Source organism: Corvus hawaiiensis, chromosome 2 (genome assembly GCF_020740725.1).
Source record: "Corvus hawaiiensis isolate bCorHaw1 chromosome 2, bCorHaw1.pri.cur, whole genome shotgun sequence".
In the NCBI taxonomy this organism is placed as follows: Eukaryota; Metazoa; Chordata; class Aves; order Passeriformes; family Corvidae; genus Corvus; species Corvus hawaiiensis.
Window position 1 is genome coordinate 109,066,393 of NC_063214.1, and position 19,807 is coordinate 109,086,199.

At 39.7% G+C, this 19,807-nt stretch overlaps 1 protein-coding gene across 1 annotated transcript in view; it reads left to right on the forward strand.

Annotated features, from left to right (window-relative positions):
• The window catches only part of PHEX (phosphate regulating endopeptidase homolog X-linked), a 98,279-nt gene that overhangs the window by 53,610 nt on the left and 24,862 nt on the right, over positions 1 to 19,807 (forward strand). The window contains exons 13-15 of the mRNA XM_048287894.1: positions 9,429 to 9,506; positions 11,088 to 11,191; positions 18,542 to 18,600. Of these exons, the coding sequence (XP_048143851.1) occupies positions 9,429 to 9,506; positions 11,088 to 11,191; positions 18,542 to 18,600 (241 nt within the window). The remainder of the gene's footprint in view (positions 1 to 9,428; positions 9,507 to 11,087; positions 11,192 to 18,541; positions 18,601 to 19,807) is intronic.

A 19,807-nucleotide genomic window follows, 5' to 3' on the forward strand; every position in this document is an offset into this window, starting at 1 on the left:
GTTGAAGTTTGGAAACGGCAGAGTCACATTTTAACTCTTTTCCAACATGTCTGCAATTCCATTGTGCATTAAATATATCACTAGGGGTTTATCTTCCTGGTTTAACTCATCTTTCACAGAATCACAGGATGGGTCAGGCTTGGAGGGGACCACAGGCTGGGTCATCTAGTCCAACCTCCCTGCTCATCAGGGGCGTCCTAGAGCACATGGCACAAGATTGTGTCCAGATGGTTCTTGAACATCTCCAGCAGGGGAGACTCCACACCCTCTCTGGGCATCTTTTCCAGTGTTCTGTCACCTCCAGAGTAAAGAAGTTCTTCCTCATGTTCAGGTGGAACTTCCTGTGCATCAGTTTCTGCCTCTTGTCCTATTGCTTGGCAGCACTGAGAAGAGCCTCCAAAAGGCTTCATCCTCTGACACTCTCCCTTCAGATACTTACAGACATTGATGAGGTTCCCTCTCAGTCATCCCTTCTTGAGGCTGAACAGCCCAGTCCTTTTACCATGTGCATGGACATATGAAAAGAAGGGGACAACTCAGTAGGAAGCTGGAAGGAAAGTAGATGCTGCTCAGAAATGATGTAAGGGATTTGAAGTTTGCACTACTTAACTAGTTTGGAATTTGGCCAGGATTTTTAGGCTGCCACTCCTGCACCATTCCTGAGATAGCTGTTTGGAAAATGCCAGTTTTTAGAGTAATATTTTCTCCCCTGGGAGAAACAGAGAATGGTACTTTCCTTCTAGAGTAGAAGTGTTCCATGCTTTTCTCTGAATAAAAATAGGTCTTCACTTTCTGTCAGATTAACATCCCCTTTTCTTTCTTATTTGTTTTACATCAAATATTTATTTCTCATCACAAACTTTAATTTTTGAACTCTAAGAATAATCTATCACATCCTGAATTTAATTTAACCTTCACAGGAAGACTGGGCTTTCCTGATCAGTAACCACAGGAGATGTTCTTCTCCGTTGGCCAGAGTTGAAACTAATAGCCATGGCATGTTTGCTTATCTCTCATCTCTGGGGTTAGATTGCTGCTGTCAGCTTCTCCCTTGTTATCTGGCTGCTGCTACTGCTCACTCAGTTGTGCAGGGATGTCAGTTCCATTAATAACCTGAGCACCATGCAAACAGATAGTGGAAAACAGGTGAAGGGAGAGGAAATTGTATTTAACCCTGATCTCACAGCTGTCATTTTTCAGACTCTGCCACGAATACATAAGGCCAGAATGGGTGCGTGACATCAAAACACTTGTGACAAATCTCATGCTTGAAGTAGGAGGGAGACAGATGGACAGACACCTGCAGATTCTGAGGGACCAGGGTGCATCTGAAGGTTTTGTGGCAGAAAAACAACATGAAAGCATTGCTATGCTAAATGACAGAGCAGTTCTTCCAAAGAGTGAGAGATCCTCCGCCACTCCTGGAAGACTTTGACAGTTTTAGCTTTAACTTTCACTATCTTTGTTTTAACAAGTAAACCTGTCTCCTGTAGAGATACAGTTACAAAGACAGTGTGGTTCCCCAGCTCAGCAGTAGCGGATATGGAGGTGCAGGAGAGCCATTCTCTGTGTGAAGGAGTTTACAAGGGCAAGCTCAGGTATCTGCTTGGCATTCCCTCGCTCTTCCCAATGAAAGTGATTTCCTGGCTGTGGTGATCTGTGTGTGCTGTAAATGCCCACTGAGAGGAGAGCTGCCTGCTGGCTGGGAGTGGGTGAGGAGCTGGGCAGGGCCCTGGGCTGGGACCCCACCATGGACCCTCAGTCTTGGCACCAAGCTGTCCACAACCAGCAGCGTGAGCCAGCAGCACTTGAACTTGCTCAGGTATTGTACCAGTCACTGGGATCTGAAGCAAAGTTGTGAAATTTTAAATGGCTTCAGGTACTGGTATTGCTGGAGTTTATTTGTGAAGGAGCCTTATCACAAGGAGTTCATGAGAGTCAGGAATTTGTTCTTTTAGTGGCCTTTTAGAGGCCAGGATGCTGTGGCTAAGAATAAAGGCTTCCTCAGCTGCGCTCATCTGTGAGGGAGCTGTGAGGTGTCTTGTGCTCAGTTTTCTGCATATGGGATGACCTTCATCAATGTGAAAACACCTAGATATAATTTATTTAAAAATAAAAATACGTAAAGATTTGGAATAGAGAGGAATTTGGTCTTGAGTAGAGCATTTTCTGAATGTATTTTTTTCTATATTCTGCAGCCTATGTTTTTTGTCTATGTATGCATCTGCTTTCCCCCATATATTACAAGGCATGGACAACTGATAGTGTCATGCTTACTGGTACAGTGCTGGCAGGGTCCCTGTTCAAGGAAAAGAAATTTCTCCTCAGAGATAAAACATGGAAGTCATGAGTAACACTGGAGTTTAAGTTCTCAGTCACTATTTCAGTTTGAGTAGTGTTAAAAGGAGTCTCTGCCATGTCTGGTTTCTGTTGCATCAAGACTGTGGCTGAAGCTCACTTGTGAAATGAGAAATGAAAAGGGAATTTTTCACATGCTATTCTTTATTAAAAAAAAATGCTCAGCAACCTTTGCTTAACCTTGAAAATGTTAAATGACTATAAACTGATGCAAGCAGATGCTAAGGTCAGAAGTCCCTTTCTGGAACAGGTTATTCAGAGTTTTGCATAAAACTGGAAAAGAAATGCTGTGGTAAATCATATCCCATACAATTATGATAGAGAGAGAGCTTCCTCTCCCTTTTCTGATCCCTGAGCCTGCCCCTCTCTCAGTGTCCAGTGCCAGAGATCTCAGCACACAGGGTGTTTTTAGGTCCCCGGGGACTTATATTTTGCTAGCATAGTGGGTTTTCTTAAGCCTGCTGCTTGCCCAGAGCTAAAACAAAAACAGCAGAAAAGAGTTTTGGAAAGGTGGGTGTGTTTCTAGCAAGAGGTGGCATGAACATGGGAGTATGGATCAACTCATGAGGTGTTCTGGGGGCGAGCGGTGAAATGGGCCCAGGAAGTAGTTTCTATAAAAAATGGAACATAATAATTTCTGCAGCTCACCAGTGTGACAAAAGACCAGTCAAAGGTGGCTTTTTTTTTTTTTTTTTTTTTTTCTTTTTTGCTATTGCAAATCCTTAGGATCCTGGTGCAAAAGTTTTTTAGTAAAGATATCTAAGGTAATTTCAAAACACAAAGAGAATTTTGAGTTGGGGGAGTATGTTTGGTTGTTTGGTTTTCAAAGATAATTGTATTGGAAAACATGGAGTGTTGCCTGAAAATAAAGGCATGAGGAGTATGGTCTTTTACAGTGCTAAGTGTGAGTACAAGCTTAGCTTGGCATGAGTCCTATCAAAGGCAGCTTAGCAGCACATACCATGGGGCATATATCTACGTCTATTCTGTATCATCTATATCTAATCTATACCACATTGATACTAATGATAGTCTGTACCTTCAGACCACAACAATTGCTTCTGGCTTGTTTGAAGTGCAGCTGGAGGAGCTCCCAGCTGTCCACATACCCTGGTGCAGTCATGCCCCAAGGGATGCACAGGTGTGCAGAGGGGAATCCAGTGCAGAAAAACCCACACTGGAGCTGACCTTTCCCTGCTGGTGTGGTGCCATAGCTGAGTCATTTTGCATATCTGGGCATCATCCTTTCTTCTGGTCCATGGGCATCATTCCAGCTCTACTGAGAATCCAAAGACCCTTAAAACTCACCAAGGTGCTTTGGACAGAAATAGTTGGCAGTTAAGCACATCCTGTGCCAGAACTCAGTTGTGCTGGTCTGCAGTATAAGTGCACTAATATCTTCAAAGATGAAAATATTTTCTGTGTGCCACAAAGGAAGTTATTGCAGATCTGACATTCTGTAAATGAAGGACAGAATATATGTCTCTCATAATATTCTGTGTATAACATAATGGAATCATGCTAATTGTCATACAGAGGTTGTGAATGGAAAATGAAATTAAAACAAAATGGAAAAAGAATTATTTTTCTTAACAAAATTAAAACAAAGCTGGCAGCAGAATAAGTTTCTGGTGGAAGGAGAAAATATGAATAGGTCTATTAATTGTAGTGTTGCATTGAACTGAGGAGCTGTGCTTATGAAAACATCACAGTCAATCAGTATGTTTATATAAGTAAGACTGAAATAAAGATGCTAATTTTGCACAATCGTAGTCCAGTTCTATTGCTAAAAAAAAAATAATTTAATGTGGGATTAGTTTAAACTGAAAAGTTAATTCCAGTGAAACTTTTGTCACAGTGCTTGAACCAATGACTGAATCTTTGTATTCCAGAGAGCCAGAAGGGATTTAGGACAGGAAAGAGTGGCACTGATGTTCATTGTTGCTTTTTCTGACTCTTTTGTCCATGGTAGTCCTATTAAACTTTTAGATGCTTTAATCTTTATGGTGAGCAATAATAATATTGTCTTGATGAATAGTAGATATTAAGACCAAACATATAATCCCAATGAACACATTTCTTAGGAACTGCTGTGTCCCTTTTCCTCTCTGTTTCCTAGCATTATAATTATGGTGTCGTATTTTTAAGTGTACTAAGAAGTATTTTCTTGTCAGTAAGTTTTCTCTGAGTGAGGCTTTAGTTTCAAAAGACCATTCAGAGCAGGAGGTAACTCGTGTACCACATAACCCTTCTCCACTTTGCCACATCATGTGTCCCCAGCACTTGTCTCATAAAAGTTCCAGAAGTAGTTGTGTCTCTCCATGTAGTGAGTGAGTGATTCAGCTCAGCGATCTGGCAGGAAATTAGCTGGGGAAAAGCTTGGTTAAATTTCAGCTGTGTTATTGAAGTGTTAAGCAGTCCCACAGAAAGATGTGTCGAGGAGCTGAGGCAGCCTTTGGAGGCTGTGGGTGCAGGCAGCATGCGAAGAACTATGGACAGAGATGAGAGGAGCAGGGAAGAAGAGCAAGGACTAGGATTTTTTTTTCATTTGGCAGCACAAAGGTGTTAAATGGACTCAGCTATTTTTGAAATCCTAATGTGTATTTAACTGAAAGCAATTTTATGTGTACATGGGTGTCATTATTCACATAAGTCATTTGATTATTTCTTTTTTTTTTTTTGTAACCTTTGCCTAAAGCTATTACAAAGATGGAATGATAGCTGTATTTTCTGTCTTCATTATTTTATCAATTATTTTAGAGCATTCAAAACAATTATTGTAAAAGAGGGGATGGTTATGGTGCAGTGTAGTGTGAAGTGGTGGTATGTGAATTATCATTAAATGAAACACCGGTTCTTGAAAATCTACACAGCTTCTATTATTGTGACCTGCAACAAAAAGAGGGCAGTTAGGCCAAGTTTTAAAAATAAATAATGATAATCTGTATTCTTGAATATGGATTAGACAGTTCACTGCAGATCAAGTACTGTTAAAAATTGTCATTTCAGGCCAAGTGTTCATGTTTGAGTTGCCACTTCACTTTCCATTGTAGTTGACAATGTGAAAATCCCTGATTTTTCATTTTCCCACAGAGGAAATACTGTGCATCATTAGGGTGAACTCAGTCTATCTCTCACTCAAGTCAGTAGTCACTTCCTACTGACATCTGTAGGATTGGGCTTTAGTCCTGTGATGGAACTTTCCTGTGTTTTGCCAAGACCCATCACTCTATTTTCCTAGTTCTTCCATATGTAAACCCTAGATAGATGCAGTGATATTTATGCAGCAGTTTTACCAGATGGCTCTTGAATCATCTGTTCTCAATGAAAAATGGAAAGACCAGGCACATATATAAAGGCTGAATTAATCTTTGTAATTAAATGGGACATTACTTTGCCATGAATAATTTTAGCTTTCACAATGTATTTCATGCTAATTTTTCAGTGAACTGTAATTGTATTAATTTTTTATATATTTAGAAGCTTAAAAATGATCTTTACAAAGTTATTGAGTCAAGTTAATATACAGAAGATCTCTGTCAGACTCAAAACTTTGTTGTGAGATATATGTTTTGTTTTCTCTTTACTGTAAGTAAAATATGTCAGTACTTAGTGTTGTATAAAATGTCCAAGTCATACTTTGAGAGGCAGAAAGGCTCTCAGAATACTCACACGCTTGGTTGTCAAGTGAGAATTTGAATAGGCTGGAAACTGGGATGCTTTCGAGCACTGAAACACGTGTGCATTCCCACGTGGGCAAGTTGATGAGCAGAGAGTGAAAGCTTGTTTATTATTTTGTCTGTGTAGTAAACTGACTTGCAGTGCTCTCACTGTGACAGAAAGACACTGATGGTAAAATCCTGGCTGTGTTGAAGTCACTGGGGAAACTTCGATGCACAAGGAGTGGTGGAAGTAGTAGTCCCACTCTGGATCCTCTGCCTCAGAGCCTGCTGTCCCTGGCTGCTGGGCTAGAAAAGAGTCATCATGACTTACCCTAAAGCACCCTGCAAGAGCCTCTTGCTTGTGATGGCAGGAGAGGAGCCCTGGAGTGATGAGTTTCCTTAATTTACCCAACAGCCCAACGCAGGCTGAGTGCTTATTGGTGCCTGGGGGAAGTATCCCATCACCTCTTTTCTTCCTGTACAAAGGGTTGTTTAATATGCAAATTAGAGAAAAGAGTTAAATGAGCCTTTGAACCATAAAAACTTGTGGGTAGTGTGTTTATGGTGGATTCATGTGCAATTGCCACATGGCTGGTTCCTGTACATTTGTCACATTTCATTTGACTCCCTGTGCATGCCTTCTGGAAGGCTGGTCTCTTATACCTACTTTTAATCTTATCAAGGGGAAAATACTGACATCATTATCAAAGAGCAAGGAAGTTATAGAAGAGCTTTCCACTTCCTTGTGCTGTATAAATAGGGAATCTCCAAACTGCTGTTAAATATTACACAAGTGAACAGAAAAATAGGCACAGAAACAAGACTTCCAACACGCAAATTTAGAAACCTACTCTCAATATGATAGTTTCTAACTTGTCACTTGTGTTAATAAATTGGGCTGTGTGTTGAGCTTAGCTGAACAGGTTTGCACCTGATGCAAAGCCCCTAGGAGGAATCCCAGTCAGAGGGATTCCCAAGGACTTCAGAGGGCTTCCTATGTTCTCTCATGAGTTTTGCTTTGGCTATAGGAAACAGTTTGCCTAACCAAGAGCCAAACACCCTTCACTGTCAGCATCAGCTTTGTCTGTCTTTTTTGCTCTGATCTCTAACTCGCACATATTGTGGTAAGGCCTTTTAAGTAATAAACGCAATAAAATAACATTTCCCCCTTATCTATCTATCTATCTCACAAAATACAGACAGCTTTAGACATTGAAAAAGCATCGAAGTACTAGAAGCAGCACTGCCTTTTGAGTTTGCTTTCAAAAATCTCGAGACACACTCTGTTATTTACTAGGGGTTTATATAGCCTTTGCAAAAAAACTCCATCGTGTCCAACTACTTAATTCTCATGCTTAGAAATCTCAATCTCACTACATCAATTGTGAAAGTCACAAAGGAAGTGATGAACTTATGCAGAATATTTGAGATTCACCAGACTTGTTTAAGCAGCTGACTTAGCAAAAATTAAAACTGATGTGTTTTGCTCTTTCCTTTTTGAAAGCTAGTTTTAACTGGGATTTAAACATGAGGAATAATTTTCCGATTCCTTGCAAAGTTCAGTCAGTTGGACCTGACAACACCACCAGGAAAAAATTAGGCACTCTTGATTACATACAAACTTGCAGATGAATCATGCTCCCTTCCTAGCTTTTTATTATCCCTCCCCAGCACAGCATTTAAAATATCGTGAAAGACTGCTGAACCTTCTGGAAAAGTAAGGAAACATTCTGTTGTAAGCTAATTTGGCTCATTTCATATTTTCCATTCAGCATTTTTCTTCCATTGCTATTTTTATTACTAGGGCAATTTGCATGACAATGGGATCTTTTTTGCTTAAGAGATCATCTGCTCCTGCTGCTAATTTCCTACCTGAAGATGTTATCTTCTGTTTGTGACATCTCAATTACCTCAACCACAATTAATCGTGATGTCACAAATGGAGGATTATGACTTTGGGTTGGAAATGAGATTGAAGGAGTTTAAAGAAGAGGCCTTTCTTGAAAAATAAAAGAGGAAACAATGACTTTGGTGAAGTGGAGGCAGTCCTCCGTTACCTTTCTTCTTAAAATTGTGGAACAGCTGGTTTTAAGTCTTGCTGTATAGGAGGCCCTGCTGTATTGAGATATTGTGAAGTGGGAGAAGGAGAAAGGATATGTGGAGTAAGGGGAATCTTCACTTGAGCAGTCAGCACCCTGCAGCAAGAAGGAAATAAAAGTCGTTGGACCCCAGAGAGGTCCAGGCTCTGCTCCCAGTGAGCAGAATGCAGGGTTGGTACAGTTGTACTTGGTTTAAGGGCCAATTATTTATTGCTTTTCATATCTTGCAATATTCATTTGAGTTTTGACATCTGAGTTTGATGACCATGGAGGAGCACCTTTTGAGGGGTGGAGGGAATTCCAAAGACTTATGGAGAAATTACATTCAGCATCCTGAAAACATAAAAAGTGAAAGTTTTGTGCTGTCCTAGTCCATCATGGCTGTAATTTATCCTATGGACCTTTCACATTTCACTTGGTATGTCATCTTTTTGTATACTTTTGCTTTCTTCTGGAAACCTGTTTCCACAGAGATTCTGGGTTTCTGAGTGGCCTGCTGGTGTTTTTGTGACGATTACTAGGGCTGTTTATACATGCACACCATGATTTACAAAGTGGGAATACTCATCTACAGCTACTTCACACTGGACTGTTCACACAGGTTGTGCATAAATTCTGGGGCCAAGTCACGACTGAAAGAGGATTAATGACAAGTGACATGTTTTATTTTAACACCCCTACTGACATTAGGAAAAAGGCAAAAACTGAAAGGTAAATGAGTGAAACTGGAGAACTAAACAAAGATGAGCCCTGTGGTTTTTGGAAAAGACAGTGTCCTTCAGAAAAGGAGCCATCCTCAGGTGCAAATAGCAGTGGCCCTCAGTGGAAACACACCAGTCTGCACTTGCTGGGACCAAGGTTGATTCACAGCTGTGCATCAAATCTATTTTAGCAGTTGGATGTGTACCAGCTATTTTGCCGTAGTGGAACAGGCCGTTTCCTGTCGTCCTTTGGAAAACATTGTACAAACAGGCATTTGACCATCTGATTAACACAAAACCCAGTAGGGAAAATCAGCTGTTAAGATTTTGCACTCAGACACATTGCTGTAAGTACGCAAAAGCTCTGCAGGCAGCAACAGACCCACTGTGATAATCTGACAACGGAATCTGGACTCTGTGCATTGTGATGCCGAGCTCATTTGTGGCACCAAGTTTACCTTGTAGGCAAGTTGTTTTGAAGTTAAATTAGGATGGCTCCAGGGGACCATAATAATACAAAGTGGGAACTGAGCAAGAAAGAGAGAAAGCTGTATGCTGAAAGTGGTTTTATCTGTCAAAACTTTTTTTTCTCTTTTTCTTTTTCAAAGGCAAAAGCAGTTATGGCGAAAGTTGGTTACCCTCAGTTTATAATGAATGACACATATATTAATGAAGACATCAAAACTGTAAGTGTCAGGCTTGCAGCTTTATTCATTTATTTCAGCTATTCTTTGCTCTGTTTTGCTGCTGTCTAAAATCAAAGCTAGTCTTTTATTTGGTATGCGCCTGGACTTGTGCTTGCCTGGTTATTTTTATTTTATTTTTGAAGTGTGCTAGCTCTAAATTGTGTCTAAGTAGTCAATGTTGTTGTATCTGAGATCATGAGGCCTGCTGGGAGTAAAATGTGCCTGCATGCAAAGAACCTTCCTGCCATTAAGCATTTTAAAGGTTAAGCATACACTGTAATTTTTGCATAAATTTTGCATTTAACTATAAAAATGGAACAAACCAAAAGCATTTCTTCTCAAAATAATGGTCTTCAAAAACACTAATGCATTTTATCTCAGAATATCACAATTTAGGATGCCCTATATAAGCTCTCCTCATCTCTCCAGGCTATGAATTTAATTTACAGTTGTTGCTTTTAATAATGCCAAGAGGTCCTAACCAATGTATAGGCCTATTGTGTTGCCTGCTGGACAAGGATACTGTGGGAGAACTCCTTCCTGCTCCAGTATCTGTGCAGCCTAACTAAGGCAGGAAGGCAAATGATTAATAATAATATATTTTACCATTTTCCAACTGTGGCACGCATTTGATGAATTGTATTACTGAAAGTCACAGGCAAACTAGAAACCCAAGTTCAATCCTGGACCAGTAAAAGACAAGAGCGATCATCATCTTTGCCAGAGCACATGAACAAACACTAAACAGAGGCATCATTTTTTGAGAGAACCAACTCTACCAGCCTAGTCCTTGTCCATGGAAAGTGTAGGGTGAGATGGTGCAGTGAAAACAGTGTAATGAGACAGAGCATGTGACCAACTCTCACTCAGGGTATGGAATTATTTGCTCAGATAAGTGGCAATGTCTGCTGAAAAATACTTGTTAATCATGCTTGCAAAACCATAGTTTACATCTGAAGTGCAACTTCCTCACAAATCCTAGAATTGTTTTAAACTGATGACAGGGCTTACAACCTATTAACATCCCTTTTCCTTGCCTGTTTAGTTGTGTGTGTGTGAATGCTATTATATTTGGAAACTTATGGAAGTATGGAGCCTTATCGCTGTAAATATTTAATGTGGCAGAACCCTCAGAAGGCACAGAATATGAAGTATTGGTTATAAAATGTATAGCAAACTGAAAAAGGGGACTTTGTTACATTGTTGGAAGTGGTTTTAAAATTCACTTTTACAAATGAAAGTAGGCCTACTTCCTCCTGGAAAAGAGGCTCTCTTAATAATAGCCATAGAAATGTGCAGTCTGCAATCCATTGTTGGGTGCTTATGATTCCTTCAGCAGCACTCCGCACAGTAAAGGGCTTTCCCAGTGTTCCAGACCCTTGTGCAAATCTGCTCAGCCTGTTTTTTTAACTAAGCTCATAAAATATTTATTCTTCCTACCAACTGTGAAAATTTTACTTGCTTTGAAAATCACTAAAAAATTAGGTGATTAGCTTGTATAAAATAAAAATTCTGTTTGTTTTATGTCAGCTTTTGTTTCTTTGGACATGCTTTAAAATTGTCTGTGCTTTTTCTATACAGCTGAAGTTTACAGAAAGTGATTATTTTGGCAATGTATTGCAAACTCGCAAATACGCAGCCCAATCTGATTTCTACTGGCTTAGAAAAGAAGTTCCAAAAACAGAGTGAGTAGACAAAATACATATTTACATAATCTTCTAACAATGTTTTAAATTATATTATTTAATTTATATAATAAATACTGTTATCTATTAAGTTTTAATAGAATTATATAGACAGCAACATGTTATGACACAAAAAGCCTATGGGCAAATTCCCATTATTCAGAAACTCCTGTGGATTGTTTTTTCGGTGAGTTCTAGGTATCCCTGCTCATATGCACGGTATTCACATGCTTGAAGCTTGAACTTAATTTAATGAAAAAAAGGGGTAACTGAATCACAATTAAAAATGGACTGTGCCTCTTGGTCACAGTTAGAGTTTGAAATGGTACAGCAGGGATTTATGAAATAAATTTTGTAGGAATGAAACCATAGTAAGAGATAATGTTATTATTAGTAATACAAATCAGCATTGTTAGTTACCTGCTGTTAATAGCAATGATACAGAATGAAACATAATTTAATCTACATATGTTATTTTTATTTATTTGTAAACATTAGAGTGCAGATTGTGTCACAAACTGTCATAAAATACATGAGAGAATCATTCTCTTTTCTTACTTGTGGGTAATCAAATCCTTAAAATGCAAATTAAAACCTAAGCAGAACTTAATTAGTCTAATCATGCTACTTAAAAATGACTTCTTCTACACACAGTCTTTGAAATCAGTGCTGCTGCTTAGCTCCTGTGGTGGTATTTCCTCAGGACTCCAGAAAGTCCTACTCCAACTGAACCATACTTTATTCCAGGGGTGGCTCCGTGCTGTCTGTGAGGCAGGGCAAGGATGTCAGCGGGACAAACAAAGGCTGTTCATGGTTAGAGTGTTTTAATTTGGCCCCGTGTGTTCAAGGGCTTTTTTATAGCTTAGTTTTTATTATGAATTTTACCTTCTCATCACAGCTTTCTCTGACATTGCACTGGTTAACCCCGGGGGACGATTTTAGGGATTTTCCTGGATGTCAGGACTAGACCATGATGGTGTATTTCCTTCAGAGTAACAGTTCCAAGAGAGCAGTGAAACAACACTGGCCTCTCTATAGCAGTGATCAGCAACCTCCTCCTCATGGTCAGCCTTGGGGCAGCACTGATGCAGAACCTGTAGATTCTTGGCACAATGGGAAAACTCCCCTGTAAGGAAATGGACTGGTAGGCAGTCCCTGACTCAAGAACTATCTGCTGAGAGCTGTCACGTGGGTACGCTTAAAAAATGAAAGTGTTATCTGATTGCCCACTACAAGATTGAACACCTTCTCATGCCTGTCTTTACCATCTTATTTCTAGGACTATATAATAGCCAGCCCCTCATCACCTCTGCAGCTCTTTTCTTGTCACCTCTCAGAGCACATTCAGGTCTGAGGGATGCCAGTTTGATTTCTGGTCCCTTCTCTTTGTTAGCACAGCTATTTGCTCTGCCTTCTGCAGGGCTGGAGGTAAGCTCCACGTGAGGCCTGGCGGAGGAATAATTAGGGTTCCTGCTGGGACATTATTCTGTCTCTGCAACTGTTCAGTGATAGAAAAGGGTTCTGAAAGTGGTGTCACTCTGCCTGCTGAGGGACACCAAGGCACAAAGAGTCATTGCTGCCTCCAGTAATTTTAAAAAAATTTATTAAAATAATCCAATAACTCCCACTTACCAGTCTGAGGCATGTCAAACCTGGCCTCAAAAATATCAGCCACTTTTTAGCCACTTGCCACTTTTAAATTATCATACACCCCTGCTTTCTGATGCTTTTACTTCTTTTTTTTCCTCTAATTTTTCTGTTTTTGTTTTTTAAACTTTTCCATTTCATAGAACTCCACAGAATTTTTGATGAAGCTTGGTGCTATGTTAATAGCTAATTACCCTTGGGTTTTTGTTTCTATTTCCTTAATTTCTTCTTTTCCGTAGTTTAGTAGCTTTTAGCATAACATTTATATTTAGAGATAGATATTATAAGATCATCAAAGTTATGGACCGAAAAAGATAAATAATAAAATGAGTGTTTAAGGAAATAAAATAAAAGTTACTGAAGTAATACTACAATCAAAAGGTAAAACACCATTTTCTTTCAGCAGACAGTCCATGTTTCTCCACAATATTATTTCAAACTGGAATAATTTTCCTCAGCTAAATGTGAAATTAAGATGATGGTTCAATCAAAGTACCAGGAAAAGACCATCAGGGGATGGACAGAGGAGATGGGAGATACAAGACAAAGGAGTTGGGTAAAACAAGGAAGAATGTAGATAACAAAATGGAAAACAATTATTTTGGAAATTCAACAGTTTTTTAATCTGAAAAGACAAGGAAAAAACTTAAATCAGGAGTAATTATCAAAATTCTTTGTTCTCTGTTCTGTTCCCTCCATCCCTGGCATTTATCTGCTTGACAGGAGAAGGGAGCATGGAGGAACTCAGATGAGACATTGCTCAGGGCATGGGTGGGGGGACATACCCAGCCCTGCTTGTACCAGAAAGCTGTGACAAGGCATCTGTTCTGCCAGTCCTGGGGCCAGGCTCCCCTGAGGGCACCCTGGCTGTGGTCCTCAACACTATTACTTGTTGTCCTCAACACCAGCTTTGGATGCCAGCTGCCATCCTCACAGCTGGCTGGGGAGATGACTGTCACCTTCACAGCTGGCTCTACCTAACAAAGAAGAAAGTGCTCAGGTATCAGCAGAGAGACACATGAAAGGGATTTGTGCAGGAGCTGAGGAGCATGGTGCACAAACCAGCGCAGGTTACGTTGAGAGGGCTCAGTGGAGAAGGAGAGGCTGGAAGGGGCAGTGAGGGAGAATGGGCACCAGGTGTGAAGACAATTATTTTAATCCTGGTGAGATTCAGCTGGAGCAGAGGAAAGTGAAAGTTAGTACAGGGAGAAGTGATGGCCACGTATAAGGGAGAAGTAAAGGAGAGTCAGGGTTTTAGTTGCATTTACTTATCCAACGACGGAGCCATACACATTCCTACATACAAATATACACACGTGTGTGTGTGTATACAAACACACTCCTGCACCTTATTATCCATGATGGAATCTATCCTTAACACTGATATCATACTTGCAAATAACAAAGCATCAGAGGACTTCTTGGGCATGCCACTTCATTACTATTTATCTTTCTCCTTTGAAGTCAGCATATAATCTAAGATTTTTAGACCTGGTCAAATCTTTCTCAATTTTTCACTTTCTGTGCTGGGGATGTAGGCATCTGGTATCCTGATAAGAGGACCCAAAGGAGGTATGCTATGAGAGAATTCCAGGGTCTCCTCCAGGGCCCATCCCTGTTTTTCTTGACCACACACTAATGTGTGTAAGCCCTGGCCCTTGGTTTGCCCCAAGGGAGAGCAGCTATGAGAGGTTCTGGGTTGGATACCATTAAGGACAGTGTAAAGCTCCTTCTCCTAAAAGGGAAAAGCAGCCATCAGGAACACTGGGTGGTCTGTTGTCTGTTGGAGAGATGCTGCTGGAGAGCTCAGAAATTGTGTGGCTGGGACCTGCCCTGGAGAGGAGAGGCTGGAAAGGAGCCTTCTGGAGCCTTTTCCTGGTCTTTGAACCTCATTTTGATCAGTGATGTGGCACTGAAGGCTGGGCCCAGCCTTACCATCCTAGTTGCTTGCCTATTCCTAAGGGAGACAGATGGCAGCCTGGCCTAGGACAATAATCTTCTGTTTCTACAGGGGAAAATGTATAAAAGAGACTAACAATGAGAAGAGGAAATACAATTTTGAAAGTCACTTTGAAGGTTGCCTCCCAGTTAGAAGGTTTCTTAATAGTATTTTCTTTGAAAGACATTTTCCAGCTTCCAGAAACTTAGTACACTTTTCACTTCTGACCGGCTTAAGTCTTGTACATCGACAAGTTCATTTTCTTTATTTATATTACTATTTTTTATTTCTTACTTTGGATGTTGAACAGAAAACTGAAAGATTTCTTCTAACTCAAAAAATTGAGAGATCAGTTTGAAAATTTAGTTTGTGCTTTACAGAGAATTAAGTAAACTAATAAGCTTTTTCCTGCGTTGTAAATGTTCCCAGCCACCCCTCTTCATGAGTGGCAATGTAGCACACTGTACTCTTAACTCAGAAAGAAAATATCACTGAGAAAATTGTAGCCTAAAGAAACACAGAGTAAGAGAGTTTCTGCCCCACTTGCTGTCTCAGTGTATGTTTCACATTTTATTTTTACAAGAGAAATCTCAACCTTACAAGTGTCAACTCTGCAGCGTTAGGTTCTGACTGCTGCAGTAGTAGATAGGTAATGCTAGAGGACATCATTCAAAGCTGTCCCATTTTTCACAAACTTACAGCAAATGAAAACAGTGTCAGCAGTTCTAGAATTTTTATTTATTTACTTTGCAATTAATAAGAGCTTGGAATGTTATGCCTTTCTTTTTTTTCTATCCTTCTGTTAATAGATAAAATGCACTGAAATTGTAACCAGACCTAGAGCAAATGCTCAGGGAATCTGACTTCAAACAGGAATGGGAGAGTTATTTCTAAATTTTTTTCACCTGAAAATTTAACAGCAGCAGCTATTTATTACACACCTTCATATGGTAATTTGGTGTGTTATTAGTTAAGGACTGTCCCTGACGGTTCAGTCATTTCAAGGAGTTCACATGGCAGATGAGAAGTGAAGTTGTTCTGCTAGTCTGGATAGAAGCAGTCTTAGTTATTTCTACTCTTTTCTGGAAAATACTTCCTAAATCTTTTTGAGAGTGCTCAGAATGGTACAACAAAATGCTGGAATGGAAATCTCCTTGCCAAATGTCAAATATGAAATACTCTTCGAGAACTCTCATTCTTCCTGACTCCTCAGTAGGGCTGCTAAGTGTCCTCTTCGTAACTGCCTAAAAGCATAACAAGTTTCATACAGGGTCGTTTTTGAGGCCTCATTATGAAAAAGCAATTTGGAAAGAACTGAGTTCAGTTCTACAGTGAGAAAATCAAGGCTGTTCTCAGTCTTTGGCTCATGTTAAGGTCAGGAAATGGGATGGGCTCTGCTATTGCAGTGGTAGATCGTGAGAAACAAAGCAGGATGGGGATGCTTGTGATACATCTACGAGCTACAAGTCTGTGAGTTCTTAGGTATGAAAGTATGGCCAGAGGATGGTGTGATGTCCTCCCTCCGTAAATGCGGAACAAATGTCGCCAGCATTCACTGCTGCTCTTGGGCAGAGTGAAGTGCTCCTGTGGGGACAAGTACCTGCATCACCAGCTCCTCACCCAGTAAAACAGCTTGTGCTGTTAAGAGAGCTGTCTCTAGGCACTGAAGAGCTCTTTGCTGCTGCTTGTGGTGATTCCTCTCTGCAGCTAACTGTGGTAAGCCCCCCCAGAGGATGGAGAGAAGAACCACAGCACATTAATCTGATTTGAAGTATCTGTGATACATCTCAGGCCCTTGATCCTCTGGAAATAAAAGGCTAAGAGGAATTTTCAAAAAAGGAGGATTTGCTGTTCCAGAAGCCTTTTTCGTGCTTAAAAGTTGCTGTTTGAGAAAGGCTGTTGTAAGCAGAACAAGCCAACAGGGTGAGGTGCAAGTCACAGCACTATGTGTCCTTGTTCAAACTTACAGTAAAATCTAAATTGAAGTGTTGATTGTTTCAGATGAGTCCTTTTCAAATGGGATTTCTCCTTTTCAAAAAAGGGGCAGTCCTCCAGATTTACTGCTAAGCCTGGAGAGCAGGTCCCAAGGCACAAATGGCAGGCTTGCATCCTTCAACACAGTTCAGCTGATTGTGTCTGTGAACATGAAATTGAAATGTTGTTAATTAAGCCCCTAATTTTTTTTTTTTTGATCCCCTCACCATACACATTCTTTCTTCAATTTTCCATTATCTCACTACATTACCTCTAACATTTAATCTCCTTATTATGAAGAGAAAACAACCTCCCCCTGCTCCTCCCCTTCACAATCTCCTAATAAACAAAGCAGGGAGAGTTATCTGTGACAATTAGAGCCTTTAATGTGACAGATTGTTAAAATATGTACACGATATCACTCTTTTAGCCTTCATTTGTTAGTTTTTCTGGTTGATTCATTGCAAAATAAGCTGCTCAGCTTGGAGACTAAAACAAGCAGTTAAATTTATTGACAAAAGACAAAATGCTGCCATTTTCAAACTCTCCCCTTTGTTACCTGGTTTATGTGAGGACATTAGTTGTCAGAAAACCAGTCAGGGTGTGCAGATGACTCTTTCATTAATGAGGCTATTTTAAAGCACAAATTGTGTATACATTGTCATTGATATCACATATTTTCCATATTCTGATAGATCTTCCTTTGTTTTGCAGCTTCTATCTCTCCTCTTTAAAAGAAAATTTCCAAAGCAATTACATTGCATTCATGTGGCTTTTCAAAACTTTTGAGTAATATTTTGCTAAAGACATCAGGATGTTCTTGTTTGGATATTTACTAGAGTTACTTCTAAGTTATTATGAACTAACCACTAATTCTCGTCATCTTTATTTCTTTTGCCTCACTGCTCCCTTATAAAATCATAAAGTGAAATCTTGGGCTCACTGAACTCAGGGTTTCATCTGAGGAGATTTGGTTCTTGATGAAGTCAGTTGAGATTTTCCACTCATATGGTTGAAGCCACTGTCAATACAGATGAGCTTAGGCTAAGGAGATTCATTTGCTATTCATAGAATCATAGAATATGTTGAGTTGGAAGGGACTCACAAGGATCATCAAAGTCCAACTCCTATTCAAATCTAGGGTTTCCTCCAGTATATATGAGAAATCAAACTATGAGAAGAAATGCCTGGCAAGAGGCCTATTTGTTTAGGATGGTCATGTTCACTGCATAGGGTACAGAACATGAAGCTGTTTATTCTGAATTTACATTCCCAGAAGGTACTTGTTTGTGTTGTTGGCATAATCCTAATTGTTCAAGTAATTGTTCAGCAAAGCCTCTAAAGCCACTTTACTTGTTTGAAAATGCTCTCCTCTAATTTCAACAGAGAGTTTCTCCACACGTGTTTGAAAGACACTCAAGAGAGGTTTCCCAGCTGCTGTCAGTCTTGCAGCCTCTGCTGGGTGAATTTTGATTCATCAGCATGGCAGACCTCAGAAGCACAGTGGTCACTTAGAAATTAAACAGATCACGTGATAGGAACACTAGGAATCGCTCCTGTTGGGAATTCATTGACTGTACATAGTTAAAGTCATTAAACAATAGATTTCAATGTTCTAAGAAAGTGTGAGTAGCATGTACTGAAATGGAGAAATACTTAAACTTTAATGTATCTTAAGTCCTTAATGTTTTTACTTCCTTCACCTGAGTTCAATTTTTATCTTTGCTCCTTTGATTCATAAAGGTGAATGTCAATGTACTGACAGAGAATTAATTTTGTTCTTACTACAGGTGGTTTACAAGCCCGACTACTGTAAATGCTTTCTATAGTGCATCTACCAACCAGATCAGTGAGTATCTGCCTTCTGAGTCTCCTTATAAAGTGCCTGTTTGGGAATGTATGTGTCAAGCTTCAGATAACTGCTGTACCTATTGTGTTGTTTGTGACCGAAAATTAAAAGCTCAGACCTGGTAATTCAGCTGTGAGACCTAAGTGAGAGGATCAATCTGGAAAACCCAGAGCTCCCACAAATTGGAACTACAGTTGCTCAATGAGTTACCCTGCGTCAGATGAGTTGCAGTGACCATGTGTGTGTTTGTACTCTGTCCATTGCAAATGATAGCTTAAATCACTTTTATTAAAGCCTAATGTTTCTATCTTCTGTTTTCTGTGGCAAAAACATGTGTACACACATCTCCATAAATATACAGTGATAGCAGTTCTGTCCTCTAGTATTGACAGATATGTAGCAATAAATGTGACTAGAGACGACTGTGATACAGACCAGAAAACATACAAATGTTCAGTGGATTTGTTCAATACCTTCAAGGACAAGGAGTGATATCTGTAGCTAACTTAAAATTCTTACCTGTATAGTTTGATGAAATTATTTTGTATATGCAGTACTACCTGTCTTCTACTAATTTTAGTTACTGGTTGTTTTTAGGTAGCTTATATTCTGGTGTGGAAACAAATTAGGTAAAAGAGATGAGTTTTTCAAAGAAGTGTTATGAGTTTGGATGTTCATTCCTGTTTGTTTTAATGGGACTTTGAACTGAAATTTTCTATCAGGCTTTAAAATTCAATACCAGTCTTTCTGTGTACAAGAGTGTTACCTTTACCCTGGCACTTCTCTTTGCTCTTACAAGCTTTGCATGTTAAATCAGCCTTTTCTTCTATGCCATTCGTGTCTGGAAGGTGGCTGCCACCACCTCTGTGGTCTCGGTCCCCAGAGACAGGACCTCAAAAATTGCTTAGTGATTCCCCCTTTTATTCCTGCATCTCTTTTGGTCACAGAGAGAAAGGCACAAAGTTAATGTATCACACTGAAGAAGGTACAGCAGAGGACTGGCAGTCTGAGTCTGCTGGTATTTGCTTCTACCAATTTCTGTAAGCAACTTTGCCTCCAAACCACTCAAAATCTTTCATGTCTAAGTGATCTCAGTTGTAAAGCGTGTATAATAATTAGGCAGTTCTTTTGATTAAAATTAGTGCTATATTTAGATAGCTCTTCCTTAATTAGAGGGGCTGCCATCATTAGGCAGTCACATTTTTGT